This window comes from Leopardus geoffroyi, chromosome C1 (assembly GCF_018350155.1).
Source record: "Leopardus geoffroyi isolate Oge1 chromosome C1, O.geoffroyi_Oge1_pat1.0, whole genome shotgun sequence".
NCBI lineage: Eukaryota > Metazoa > Chordata > Mammalia > Carnivora > Felidae > Leopardus > Leopardus geoffroyi.
In genome coordinates, this window is record NC_059328.1 from 93239781 (window position 1) to 93253835 (window position 14055).

Here is a 14055-nt window from a genome sequence, read left to right on the forward strand (position 1 = left end):
GTCATTTCAACAGGTCAGGTAACAAAGTCCAGTCTGTTTTATTTCTAACCCAAATATTGCAAATATACAGAAAATTACCAGTACAAAGTTAAACACATCCAGATTTATTTACACAATGCTAAAGAAAGTTGAGTTTGATTTCCGTTTTGTGGAATTTTGTAATGGGGTCTGGCTTTTGTTGTGTAACTGACATGGGTCACTGAAACTTGATTATCCCACCCCACATGCAATTTTCTGTCCCAAGGGAACAGAAAACTTGGGTTTTTAGCGCACATGCAGTAATGATGTTAATACTGCTTTACACTTTAGTAGGAAGGCAGCTGTCCCACAACTTGGGGAAGGGGCAGAGAAGTTATAGGACAGGGAGGGACCACATGCTCAGAAAGGGGACAAGAGACAAGAAAGGATTGAACAACAGGCACATGGGGACCCTGAGCATTTCTGTGCATGAGGATAAGGAAGGTACGACCAAAACCCTCCTTCCCTAGACGTCCAAACACGGGAGGTGGGCAGAATCATCGGGGAACATTCAAGTCACCCGACCACAAACTGAGGGCATGCGGAGGATGAGAATGTCATGAAAGATTTGGGACACATCAATAAATCATTAACATGTACACTATACAGTTTATACATGTATATATGTACATATATATATATATAAAGGTACAGATTAGTTTATGTTATTCTATATAAACAAGGATGCTTAAGAATGTACTGGTGTGAAAAAAATGCATACAGCAAGTTGTTGAAGACAGTTTCAAATTAATGTTCTGATTCTTACTGTTATAATGAGACATAACCAAGGAATCAACATGGTCCTGCTATTTCAATCATCCTTCATGAGGGCAAGGCCCGGGCTCTGCTCGGGCAGGACGATGCTCCCAGAGCTGCTGGGCAAACGGGCAGCAGATGAAACAGAAGGTCTGGCACCTGCTGAGCGCCAGTGCCGGTAAGTCTGGCCCTCCCTATCGCTCCGTCATGTGGCAAGTCTTACACTTTGGTTTTGTTCAAAGGACATTTAAGTCCATGTTTATTTCCCTGCTTGCGGCAAGGCAGTAGCAAAATTGAAAAGCTGAATCTCTTATTTTAGTAGTTCCAAGTATCCAGGGTGAGGGGTGAGGGGAATGTACCAACAATGGGCAGGATGAGCTCTAAACCACTGTATATAGAAGCAGGGCTCTTTAGAGCTCTCCTGAAGGGAAAGAGAACCTCCCATACTTGGATGATTTGCCTAAGAAACAGAGAACTGACTGAAGCTCCGGCCAGCCCTCTCTGTACCCTGGTATTGTGACCAAGGCCACGGAAGAACCGGCTGCGCTTTATAGAGCCGGTGCAGGAGCTGGAGGTGGCCAGCACGTGACTCATCTGTCAGGGATGAAAGGCCAGCTTGGGCATGTAGAGGCCCAAAGGCAAACCTAGGAATCAGAGAAGTACACGCTGGAAAGCCTAGTTAGAGGCAGATGGCAAGTTCTCAATTTCAGTTATAACTAATCTACTGAATCTCCTGAGCCCAGCTTAGAACTGCCAGAACCCTCCAAACACTTTTGATTCTTCAAAGTGGTGTTCCCATTCAATCACCAGCCTCGGTATATGCATCCCTGGTCTCTGGACCCACTGAAAACCAAGAACCCCCCTTAGGTCCAAGACACCTGTCACAGGTGAGGGATGGTGAGTTCTCCACCTGAATTTAAAAGCCCAGACCACTCTGGACAGTCTGACATGTCCAACTTATCTTACAATGCTAAATTCTATCACTGAAACCTCCAGCAATAATCTCTCCTGCTACCATCAAGCCTGGGATTTTATTACACAATGGTAAGCTATACTTTACGCAAAGATAATGCTCCTAACCTAACATCAGTAGAACAAATTAGAACTTGTCTTCCCTCATAAGCTATCATGGATTTAGGCTGTTATGCTTTCTGGCTGAGGGCATACATTTCTGAGCGAGCAGGCTGATATGGAAAGCTAACTAGCCAATGAAGGGAATGAGCCAGGCTTGTTGGCAGTCCTCCAACCAACGGGAACTAGCTAGCTAGCCGGCCAGGGCCGAGCAAACAAGGAGAATGGAGAGGGGTGGCTCATCAAGGGAGATCCCACGCCCGCAACGAGGTGAGGGGCAGTTTCTAAACACATATTCAAAATCACCATTCATTTGTGTTTTCAGCCGTGAAAAACAGGAGAATAAGACTTGCCGTTTACCAAGGTGACAAAAAGGCTTCACACGCTGCTCTGACAGAAATGCCACTGACCCTTCTAAAGAACAGCAAATCATCCAGAAGAAAGAAGCCCTTCCCGCTCCAGGTATCCAGCACCTGCACGCATAACAAGGTCGTGAGCCCTGAAGACGGCCAATGGCCAACCGGCACTGCTCATCACACACAGGGACCCTGGACAATTTACTCACTTTTTGTATCTCAGCTCCATCCCCTAAAAATGCGTATTACAAACCCCCGCCTTCAAAGGAAGAATCTCACTGAGGATGTGGTAAGGTTCAAATGACATACTGCGAATGAAGTCCTCTGAAAGCTGCCAGGTTTTACAGAAATCCCAGATACCATTATAAGCAAAGAGCTTTAACCATACTTGGTTACAGAATACTAACTTTCCTACATCCTAAAATGAATCAGAGAAATACTGCATACTGGCACAGGTACTCCAACGGGTAACACGTATATGCCGTGGGCAAAAGGTGTGCAGCAGAAGTGGGTCTTTTCTGGGCATCAAATTCACTTTGGACAGGAGGTGAGGGAGTTTGGGACAAAGGCTGACACTTCATCATTTGTGAGCCGGTCACATGAATGAGCTTTTCCCAAAAGACCAGTGCTAGGATTCTAGCAAATATGAATCCTCTTCACAAAAACTGCCCTAACTTTATTTTCTAACTAGGGCTCCCTGACTCATTTAATTTTCCTGCAGCTTCAAAGTCTCCAACCTTCTCCATCCACCCCCTCTCCCACTTTCCCTGCTGCTGTTAATCCATTCTGGGGAGGAGAGAACACGGCCATCTGCTCACTCATTCTGACAAAAGTTAATTTGGCACATTTACTTTTTTGTGACTTTACAGCCATAAAATGAACGAGCAGCAAAATGGCAGTTACCAAAGAATGTCCCAATCATAATTACTGGGTGAAACTGTGGCCAGCACAGTAGGGATGCTAAGACCAAGCTTGTACCATGCTATATTCCTGGCGAGCAAACATCCAAGCCGTATGAAAACTAACTACTGCAGCTCGCCGCTACTATATGGCCATCTTCAAATCCACCTCACTACATTCTACCGTGAACTTAATTTGAAAAGTGCCAAATGGAAAATTTCCTTAAATTTAAAATACGAACCTAATGTATCACATAAAACATCACCTACACTGGAAGTGTGTCTTCAGTTGGTTCGGCCAAAAGTTTCACGGCAACATATTCCTTGGCAAAGCTGGGAAAAATGGGTGAGGAGGAGAGCCTGGTAATAAAGTCCTGATTTTCAAAAAAACAGCCTATAAATCTGAAAATGTGTTTAGTCCTGGCTCCATGTACAACAGCAATCCAAGAGGAGGCACGCAAGTAAACGGCCATCCTGATGATTCACCGCCGTGCCAACAGGTGGCAGAGGACATGGAAGACTGTGTGATGTTCAGTCCGTAGGGGCCACACCGGGCACCCTCCCTCGGCTCTAGCAAAGAGGTCACTTGGCCTGGGCAGACATCCGGGGCAAGCCCTAACCCTGTCCTTGAGCAAATCCACTGGCACAATCATGAAGCACGGTTGGAAAGATCTTGGAAGAAGCAAGAATTTGTCCTTTAATAGGTGCTAAATCTAGTCAATTCTCTGCTGCTCCCTTCTTCCTGCCCCAAGTTAAAAATATTGCCCTTTAAGTTTTCCTGATTTAGTGTCTTAGAAGCACATGGTTAAGTCAGTTGTCAAAGGGCAACTGACAAGGGTATACTCCCCGATTAAACAGGGGAAAAGAAACACCACTGTGGTCTACGGTCCCCAAAAAAGAAAGAAAGAAAAGGGTGTGTGTGAGGAGCTGGTGTGCAGTGTTCTCGGGGCAGGGCTGTCCCTGGCCGGGGAAAGGCTGCCCGGGCCGTGCCAGTCATTGCAGCCTCCAAGTCCCTCTCGGCAGCTGCTTTGTGTCGCCGGCAGAGCCCAGGGACAGCACCGGGTGCGTTGTGAACATTGATGCTGGGGTTGGCAGGAGCCCTGAAGCAGGCGCCATGCAAAACATGCGAGAGTGGGGTTAGTGAAACGTTCCCTTCTGATTCCATTTCGTTTCCCTTAAAAAACAAAAACAAAACCAAAAGAACCTATACTTTGCAAAAAGAATTTGAAATAAAAAGTTAAAGAATTAAAAATTTCCCCCCCCTTCTCAGGGCCAATTATGAGAGTGTTTAGGGTTCCCCCCCCCACCCCCCGCCCTGCATTTCTTTAGTGAAGGTCCTTTTGGCTTTGGTGGAAGCAGCAGAAACAGAGCTGGGTCCCTCGCAATGGGAAATTTATTCCCCCCATTCGGAGCCACAGGGAGTGTGAGAGGTACTGCGGTTCCATCATCTGTCCTCGGTCCCAGCTCCTTGGAGGAGCTATTCCAGGAGGTCCTGAGAAGAAAAACAGAGACCGTATTATTTACACACTAAAAAGTTCCTATTTTGAAAGTTATGACCTAGTTGCTGGGCTGGCCAACTCTCACAGTCATTAAGTTGCTGCTTCTGGCTTTTACCCTCCTTTGCCTCAGTCAGATCTTGATTATAAACAGAAAAAGAAACACTCCTGTTTTGTACTTGTGGCCCACCCCTCTGGAAGAAATGGTTTACCTCATCTGAGTCGTCGTGATAGCCGCTCTTGTTAATGTGGGGGGCTGTGTCCAGAGCGTCCACGCCATCCACACCATTGGCCTCAGCATGTTGCTGAAGCACAGAGTATCGATGCACCAGGAACCTGGGGGTGGAAACATCTGTGAGTCCTCATGCGGTGAGGATGGATGTGTTTCTCACAGGACTGTGGATTTTCCGAGTTTTAAATGTTCACAGAATGAGTCATACATATACGCTCCTGGTCGGCGTGTGGAAAATATAAATTCTGATTTGGGCCTCCTGCTTTAGGGACATCACTTCAACGAGCTAGTTTTTGCCCAAGAGCAAACTCAACCGTGCGCCCTTGGCTGACTCTGTGGTTTGAATTCAGTACCTCTGACTGACTTCCATGCTTCTTACCTTCCCCCACACACGTATTTCTTCACGAGGAGCACCCCTGCTACGACGGTGACCAGCATCAGTCCCACGGTGGCCAGGATGATTGGAACAGAATTGGACTTGGAATTCTTGATAAATTAAAACACAAACAATTTCAGGTGTGCATATTCTAGGACTGAATTCAAGGAGACTGCCCATTTCCCTGGCCTCTCTGTGAATGATCCGCAGTCTCTAGGTATTTACTGCTTTCCCAGCTCCCCCACGATGGGCCCTCTCAGTGCTATCAGGAGGGCATCACTGGTGGCAGAGGGTAACCAGAACCTCAGCTCCTTGAAGCTGCCAGAATGGTGCAGACTCAGGGGCTTTCATGTCAAAGTAACATTGGGAGCCCTTGGCAGTGAGCTCGGTCAAACAGCAATCGTGACTGTTCCCGGCTACCAGTGTGTAAGTCGTGGAGCACTTAAGGGTGCAGCAGGAAAGGGAGACACGATGGTAACAGGGGGTTGGAAAAATCTGGAACAGAGCCAGCACCTGGGAAGAAGCTGTGCCAATGCCTTATCAGGCAGGACAGCATGTAACACTGAGACGTGTTTTTACTTAATTTTTGGTATGCTTTTACAAATAGGCCTTTTCATATCATTGTTTGAGTGTGACCTACCTGCTTCTGGGTGGGAGATAGGGAATGTGTGTTTTCAATGTATCCAAGAGGAGGCAGAGCTGGATTCTGGGACAAGCTGTGTTCCTGTGGGTGGGAGTCCAGTGCAATCACACACACACAAACACTGAGGACAGCTGCCAGGAGTGTGGGGTGGGGGCGGGGGGGCGCAGAGGAGGAGGAACCTGCCCCCTGACAAGTACACACACCCACGCATTCTTCTCCCGCTACCTTCCTAATCCCACCTCCGTCAGGCCCTCAGTCCTTAGAAGGCTGGGGAGGAGGGGGCTGCGGACTGTCTGCCTCTCATTTTATGGGTTAGGAAACTGGTGTTCACAGTTTACTGCCCCGGTCCCACTGCTGGTCCAGTACTTCTTTATCAAGAGGTTTCCTCTTTACCATTTCCCACACCCCAGCCAGACAGTTCAGTACTACAGATCTGTAATCAGCCCATGTCAAAACCAACCCACTGAGACCATCGTTCAGTTCTGCACTCTGTACGCACTCAGCATGACTTGGAACAGAGACCACCTAACCTATGGCCCAGGGCTCCTCTCTTCCACAAGACTCCGGTGCAAGACTCCGGTCCTTTATAGCCAGGCTTCAAGCCTTTTTCCTAAATGACTCTCAGCCTCAGAAATGTCCTCAACTTGATGCTTCCTAGACTCAGAACAACTTTACAGAATTCCACTTTGTTCCCCCAACAAAGAAGTTTCTGGGGACGAGTTTCTCACTGCGTCGCATGACCCATCCTCCACCCTAATGGTTTCCTGTGCAAAGCAAAGCCCGCCGGAAGTAGTTCGGCCACTTTTATTCAGTAATAAAATTCTTAATGTTTTTTGTTCCTGGCAGAACAGGAAACCCCACTGGTACCTAAACCAGAACTACTTTCATATACCTGCTTTTCAGGACTCAAAAAGTTACTTGTACATTTCTTTTTCAAGTCTTTTACTTCTCGAACTGGATTCACTCCACCTTGGCATCTGTCTCCTGGAATTTTCCGGTACCTGAAAAGGCAGAAGACATTTTTTATCAGACCACTAGGATGTATCCCTGGATTCTTGTTAGTTCCTGAAAACAAGATTTGAAAAGTGCAGAAAAGCATCTCCACCTTATACCACCTCTCAGGCCAGAGGGGAGAGCCACAGGAATGTTTCAGGGACATTTTGTGTAGTTTCAGGCCTTGAACAGACCAAGCATCCCTGGCCATGCTGTGGGGACATGCCCACCATTCTGCCTTAAGAGATGGGGCCAAAGAACTGTGACCCAGGGAAAGCACATTAACACGTGGTACAAAAATGGGAGGGGGAAATATGTATCTGGGGAGGGGGCACCATGTCCCCTCCAGAGCAGCGCTGCCTAATGCAGTAGCTACTTACATTTCAACTAATTAAAACTAATTCAGTGCCTCAGTTGCTGCACACGGTCAGCAGCCACCATATGGGACACAGCAGGTTAGGGAGCATTTCCAGCACCACACAAAGTTCTGTTAGACAGTGTTTTGCTAGCGTGCCCTAGAATGCCATGTGCTTGGAGATGTGGAGTGCTGCGAGTGGGGGTCTCACTCTGAAGGGTGAAGACTCCTCTGTCACAATTTGAGAGGAGAGCCGCCTCACCCATTTGTTGTCAGGTGCTCCTCTCTGCCATACAGACAAAACTCCAGGTCGTGGCCCTTCAGTTCTGGCTGCTCCACACATTTGGAGTCATTTTCTGGACGGAAGTAGCCAAAATCACTGCCAAGAGTCAGCAAAGAAAGTATCTTTCAGAGTTGCTGAAAGACAGTTAAGTGACTAGTAATGAAGGGTTTCTGAGGAGCAGCGGAAGCTTAATATTCCAGTTTTTGGTTGCGTGAGAGCAGCTCAGGAAGGCCTGTGTCATCTGTAAAGAGGGTCTGTTCAGGAAGACAGACATGAAGAGGGCTAAACTGGGGGACCATCAGCTTACGGATCAGGCCTCGTGGACTGAGGACTCAGCGGCTGGGAGCCCTGCACAGACCACGCGGACTCCAGGAAGGGGATGACTGCAGCAAGCAGGGGGGCGGGGGGGGACTGTGCACCAAGAACAAAGACACTGAGAAACAGTGGCAACAGCGACAGATCTAAACCCACTATGCTTAGGAATCTTTTTATTTACCTCCAAATCGCTCATTATTATGTTTTTGGGAGGTATTCCATAGGGTGTATGCCAAATCTTTCCTGCCTGCCCCATTTCTGTCCCTCTTAGCTTCTTAGATGACCTTTGTCTCCAGTGCAAATGCCTGTTGTGCCCTCCATCCCACCCCCCTTTCTCTGTTTCTCCCAAGAAATATACCGCCTCCTCTCCAAGGCTGACCCCGTACACGAGCGCCCTGGGCCCATCCTTCCTACTGCCCTGGGATCTGGCTTCACTGATGGTATGGACCGACTATCAGTCCCTTAGCCTGCACATGTCCTCTTCCTTCCCCCTCTTCTTCCTTATCCTTCTTAGAAGGATATTTTATACTTGTTCTATTGTACTCATTTCCTTTTTATTCCATGCATTGTGGCTTCAACCCCCGTTATCACCTTGGAAGCGAATGTCTGAGGCCCCCAAGACTCCCTAGTCATGCCACTGTGGAGAGCCCTCTCTGGCCCTGCCTGTGTGGTGGCCCCGACACAGCACCTGCTCCTGCTCCTGCCGTTGCAACTGTGCCCGCCGGTTTCTCTCGGCACGGTTTGCACTTCAATCTTCCTAGCCTGGAAATGCAGACCCTTTCCTGCGGCCCACAGGTCATCCTCTTACTCTGTATCTGCTCTGCCTTCACGAGCTTCATTATTTGTTGCAACTAAACTTCCAGGTTTTACCTCTCTTGAGCTCTGATCCTCCATTTCCAAGTACCTGCTGGATGTCACCACCTAAATCTGACAGACCTTCAAATAAAGTGTCCAAAATATGTCACAAATTCTCTTTCAAGCCAGCCTCTCCCAACATTTCCCTATGTTTGTCCAGGGCACTGCCTTCCTTCCATTATCGAAGTCGAAAATTCAGCCTGGGCATGCCCTATCTGGACCCTACTCACTTCTTTGTCGTGACCTCTGTGACTTCCCCTCATGGCCTATCTCCCGACACACCGTTCCCGAGCATGCCGGTGGTATCTACACGTACGCCAGTCCACGGCTTCAATGATTTGCTTCTTCCCAGATGTGCAAGGTCAGGTCCTGCCACTTGTCAGGGATCGGCTCCAATGCTGCCTCCTCCACAAAGCCTCCTTTGACCCATCTCCTTTCAGCTCTAGACGGAACAGCCTCTAGGTTCTCTACATCTTCAAGGCACTGTTTCACAGCATAATTACGTGCATCTTACCAGGAGAGTCAATAACAGGCTTTCCACCATCACTCTGCACTGCCTTGTGCACAGCAAGTATGCGATGGATGCTTGGGGAATACACAGATGATGCTTGCACTTCAAGGTTTTTGTGACAGATATTTAGGGGACAGGGTAAGAAGATGCAGAAGACACCACCCCTCTAGCACGGAGGGGGTGAAAATTTTAGGATGTCCAATCCGAAATGTCCGGGAAAGTGCCCTTCCCACTCACAGAGTACACATTTCTTAGGCATGGGTGGCACAGTGTGTAGGCTCTGGGGCCGAGTTGCCATGCACACATTCCAGCCGTGCCGCTTCCCGGCTGGGTGATGGTGGGCGAGTTAGCGGTAACCTCTGAACCTTCATTCCTCCCTTTGTGAGATGGAAATGGCAACAGTACCTAGCTCAGGGGGCTGCCATGGTTAAACATAAATTGTTCGGGACAGTGCCTGGTATAGTTACTGCTCAGGAAACATCAGCTGCTATCACGACTACTCAGTGATGATCATATACAACATGCCCTCAAGGAGTCGAGACTTTACTGGTAGAACCAAACCTGTGCACAATAACCAAAACACAGCAAGAGCTGTATGGCAGAAGCCCAGATGAGTGAAAGCTGGAGAAGGCTTTACGGAGGTGAGAACTGAGCTAAGTATTAGAGGACAAATAGGAACTCCCAAGCTTGGGGGTCAGGCAGGGAATGTGGGAAGACTTTCCAGGCAAAGGAAGCAGCAGGTAAAATGGCATGGAGCTCTGAAGAAGCACAGCTTGTCTGGAAAGCAGAAGGTGAGGTAATTAAGAGCCTGGTCTGGGTCCAGTCTAGGATGTAGAGTGTCCCAGTGTCAACAAGCTCTAGCCCTAATATGACACCACAGTGACCGGAAGGATCCTGTTTCCTGTGGAAACACAGAAGACAAGACCTCTGGCCCATTCTGCATTTAGATGTGAGCCACACATGGGGAACCACACCGGGCCAGACTGGGTGTTCGCTCAGTCCCAGAGAATGTGATGTGGGAGGACACGACTGCTACCTGTCTGCATTCTTTTCCAGATCCTTTTAAAATTTTTACCTTTGAAAGAGAGAGAGAGGGAGAGAGAGAGAGAGAGAGAGAGAGAGCAAGCATGAGCAGGGGAGGGGTAGACAGAGGGAGAGAGAATCCCAAGCAGGCTTCCTGGTGCCAGCATGGAGCCTGATGCGGGGCTCAAACCCACGAACTGTGAGATCATGACCTGAGCCGAAATCAAGGGTCAGATGCTTAACCGAATGAACAACCCAGGCGTCCCTTTTCTAGATCTTTTAGGATCCACTTTTACTTCCTGTCAGTATGTTTTGCAGGTAATGAATTCCATAAGATTACTGGCTGTGATGGGAAGCAGTGCCTCTTATTTGACCTAACTTAACCTGCTTGGCTACCTGGGGCCCGCCTTGCCCTTGTGTAATCAACTAAGTCCATGCCAGTAGGGTAACTAACCCTTCAGCCTAGATGGTCCTGAACTTGAGGCAGTCCATCTGGATGGCCTCTAGACCTTGATATGACATCTGGACCATCAGTACTCAAACATCCCCTCCAGTCTCCTTCAATCTTGCAGATGATCCAAAACCTAGTGCCCTACCTGCTGAACTCAGGCCGCCAGTGTTTAGTGAACACATGAATTCCAACTTCCTCCCAGCTCCTGTACTGTCCTTCCTGGTGTTTCTGCCCTATTTTCTCCTCTCTCTGTTTCTGAGTTCTCTTCCTCCTTATACACCTCCCTCCCTTGCTGTCAGGCCAGGATTCCTGGGGGCTGTTGCTGGCCCTGTCCAATAACTGACTGACTGGCCTGATAATATTACCTGTCCAATTGCTAATAACTCTCGGTCCCTTCTCTGTGCCTCCATTTCCTCAGTAAGAGCAGCAGTTCTCCACCCGTGGAGAAGAAAGGATTTGAATATTTTTCAGCACTATAAGTCAACGGTCTTTCACTACCTCCTGCACAGCAAAGGGGCTGACAGAGATGTGAGGGAAGCTGATACCAGAGGAAGTCCTCCAGGGAGCAGGGGCAGACGGACGGCTGCTTGGTCACAACATAGTCCCGACCATTCTGGCAGACAGACGACTTGCGGAGCCGCAGGTACTGTTCTTTGTAGCCTAAGATGCAGCCGTCTCCGTAGTCTCCAGGGTCAGCAGAGTGAGCCAGCCATACAGTATAGTCCTTCTCCTCACCTAAAGGGAAGACAGGCTGTTCAGGCCACCGCACCCACGTGTGCGAGGCAGCTGCCAGGCTGAAAGGAGAGGGAGGACAAGAAAAAGGGGATGTCAGACTCATCCCACTGCCTCATTTTGGAACTGCAGACAAGAGTTACGTCAGTTGGAGCCTACTAGCAGTTGGCACCTCCTCGTGTCAGAGGAGGACACTTCACATCTCACCGCCCGTTTGAGTATTAGGAAAAAGCTTATTTGCTTCAAAGTGGGCAGCTGGATGGAGGACCTCTAAGCTTCCTTCCACATGGAGAGACTGCTGCCTCCATGTCTTGCACACCTGTGCTGTTGGTCAGCAGGAGCTGTCACAGGTAAGCAACCAGGCGTTTCCTTTCAGGAGACAGCAGTTAGCTAAAAGCTAGAGTTCAGTTTCACCACTCGTTAGTTTGCCTCAAACAGAAGGGAAGACAATCTCTTTCTAGACTTTTAACTTCAGATGACTGGCTTTCACGTAGACTGCTGATGACAGTCAATCCAGCTTTGTAAGTCGTATCACCCACTCCTGGAGAAATGACTCAAAGGCCATGGCCTAGACTGTGGATTAGGGTTTTATCCTCTGGGATACGAAGACCAGCGCAGAGTCTGTTAGGGAGCAGGTGTCTACCAAATCTTTTAATGGCGTTAAACTTCAGGGATAACTGTAGAGCTGCCTTCTGAGGGGAAAACTCACAAGCCAGCTCCTTCACAGCCTATTTAATGAATCTGGATATTAAATAATGACTCTCGGGTATTAAATCATATGTAAACACCTTGCAGAAAAGGCCCAAACAGTGCTTCTGCTTCCTCCAGGAGTCACTACACTAACATTCTGAGGAAACAGACCCATTGTGCCATCTAATAACAGGACCAATATTCAAACAAAGCTACTTGAAACCTTAAGTCTTTTATCATAACATGCCAACAAGAAACCACGGCTCGCAGGGTGGGAGACTTTTCTCCAGTTTTCTCTTTTATCCTCCATATTTTTCAGTACAGTGTCAGCATCTTTGGTACCGGGGCCTGGGTCTGCTTATGATTCTTTAGCAACACCTTGCAATGAGCATTTTACCTCCTTTTCGGAAGCCATTTTCCATGCCTCTAACATGCCTTCCAGTCTGACATCACAGAACTCTGAAATGGTCAGTGTGGGCTTCGAGTTCACCCAGTAGCCACTCTAGAACCTCACCTGTGACTGACATTCAAGCCAAAACTCTTTACACGAATACTTCCTCACTTCAACGTTTTGATAATCAGATGCTCTATGCAACACACTTTCCTCTAACGCTTCTCTTATAGTTCTGTTGCAATCAAGGGTGAAAAGCCCTGAAATGTCATGAAATAATTTTAGATAAACACAAGGACGCATTATCCTTACAAGCAGAAAAAAGTCCCATAAAGTGTTACAGAGCTTCAACAGTGTGAGGCCACGCTTACAGCCTTAGCCACACACGGCTGGTCTGAAGTGAGATTTACTCTAAGGGTAAGGGTAAAGTATACACTGGATTTTGAAGTCTTAGAAGAAAAATATAAAATATAAAATATTTCACTGATAGTTCTTTTTTTTTTTAATGTTATTTTTTGAGAGACAGAGACAGAGCATGAGCAGGGGAGGGGCAGAGAGAGAGGGAGTCACAGAATCCGAAGCAGGCTCCAGGCTCTGAGCTTTCAGCACAGAGCCAGACATGGGGCTTGAACTCACAGACTGTGAGATCATGACCTGAGGTGAAGTCGGACGCTTAACCGACTGAGCCACCCAAGGGCCCCACATTGATAGTTCTTAACACTGCCTACATATTGAAATGATTTTAGGTATAGTAAGATGATTTATTATTTTATATTATTATTAAAGTGAATTTCACCTCTTTTACTTCTATAATGCAGCCAACAGAATAATTTAAATTGCACATGTGGTCCTCATTTTATTTCTTTTGGACAGTGCTAGTCCAAAGAAGGAAGTTGCATTTCTGATACCATTCATTGCATTGCCTTGAACATCCTTCAATCCTCTTTCATATGCTTTTTTTTTTAAGTAGGCTCCATGCCCAACGTGGGGCTTGAACTCATAACCCTGGAATCAAGAGTCATGTGCTGTACCGACTGAGTCAGCCAGTGGCCCTCATATGCATTTTCTTATTCCAGCTAAAAGAAATGAAATTGAACTGATTATTAGGAAAATAGGCTTATATGTTCTGGTAGAAAAGGTCAAAGGAGACTCTACTCACAGTTCCTTTCAAGGACATCTTTAAAATCAATGGTATAGGAGACCCACTGGCGGGTCAGGAAAGATTCTGTGAACCCCCATATGCTGATATTCATGGACCGAGCGCCAGGTTCTGAAGCTAGACCGGTAAAGTAGATGGGCTCCTTGGTGAACATGTAGGTTTGCCAGCACTGACCTTCATCTGTGGAGAACCTGAAACCACAATTAGAGAACAGTCGTGACAGAGGATCAACATGTACGGGAGTATCAGGAAACTACTCTGGCTGTTTGATCCCAAACCAGAGAAAACCCTCATATTTATGTCATGGCTTAGTGACTGATAACTATATAAACTTTTAATGCCTACAGATAACAGGGTTGGTAAAAGAGATTCATTCAAAGAATATAGAAGAAAATGCCTTTATAAAAATTGTTTCAAAGGAAACAGAGGGTAGCGACCCATGTACGAATG

The 14055-nt window shown here is 47.4% G+C and overlaps 1 protein-coding gene across 3 annotated transcripts in view; it reads right to left on the reverse strand.

Moving 5' to 3' along the window:
• Positions 1-14: 14 nt before the first annotated feature.
• The window catches only part of SORT1 (sortilin 1), a 68124-nt gene continuing 54083 nt past the window's right edge, over positions 15-14055 (reverse strand). For all 3 annotated transcript variants that reach the window (XM_045478539.1, XM_045478538.1, XM_045478540.1), the window contains exons 14-20: positions 13606-13796; positions 11179-11368; positions 7458-7574; positions 6740-6848; positions 5208-5314; positions 4809-4932; positions 15-4592 (exon numbers count right to left, since the gene is read on the reverse strand). In XM_045478539.1, the coding sequence (XP_045334495.1) occupies positions 4578-4592; positions 4809-4932; positions 5208-5314; positions 6740-6848; positions 7458-7574; positions 11179-11368; positions 13606-13796 (853 nt within the window). In that variant the 3' untranslated portion in view covers positions 15-4577. The remainder of the gene's footprint in view (positions 4593-4808; positions 4933-5207; positions 5315-6739; positions 6849-7457; positions 7575-11178; positions 11369-13605; positions 13797-14055) is intronic.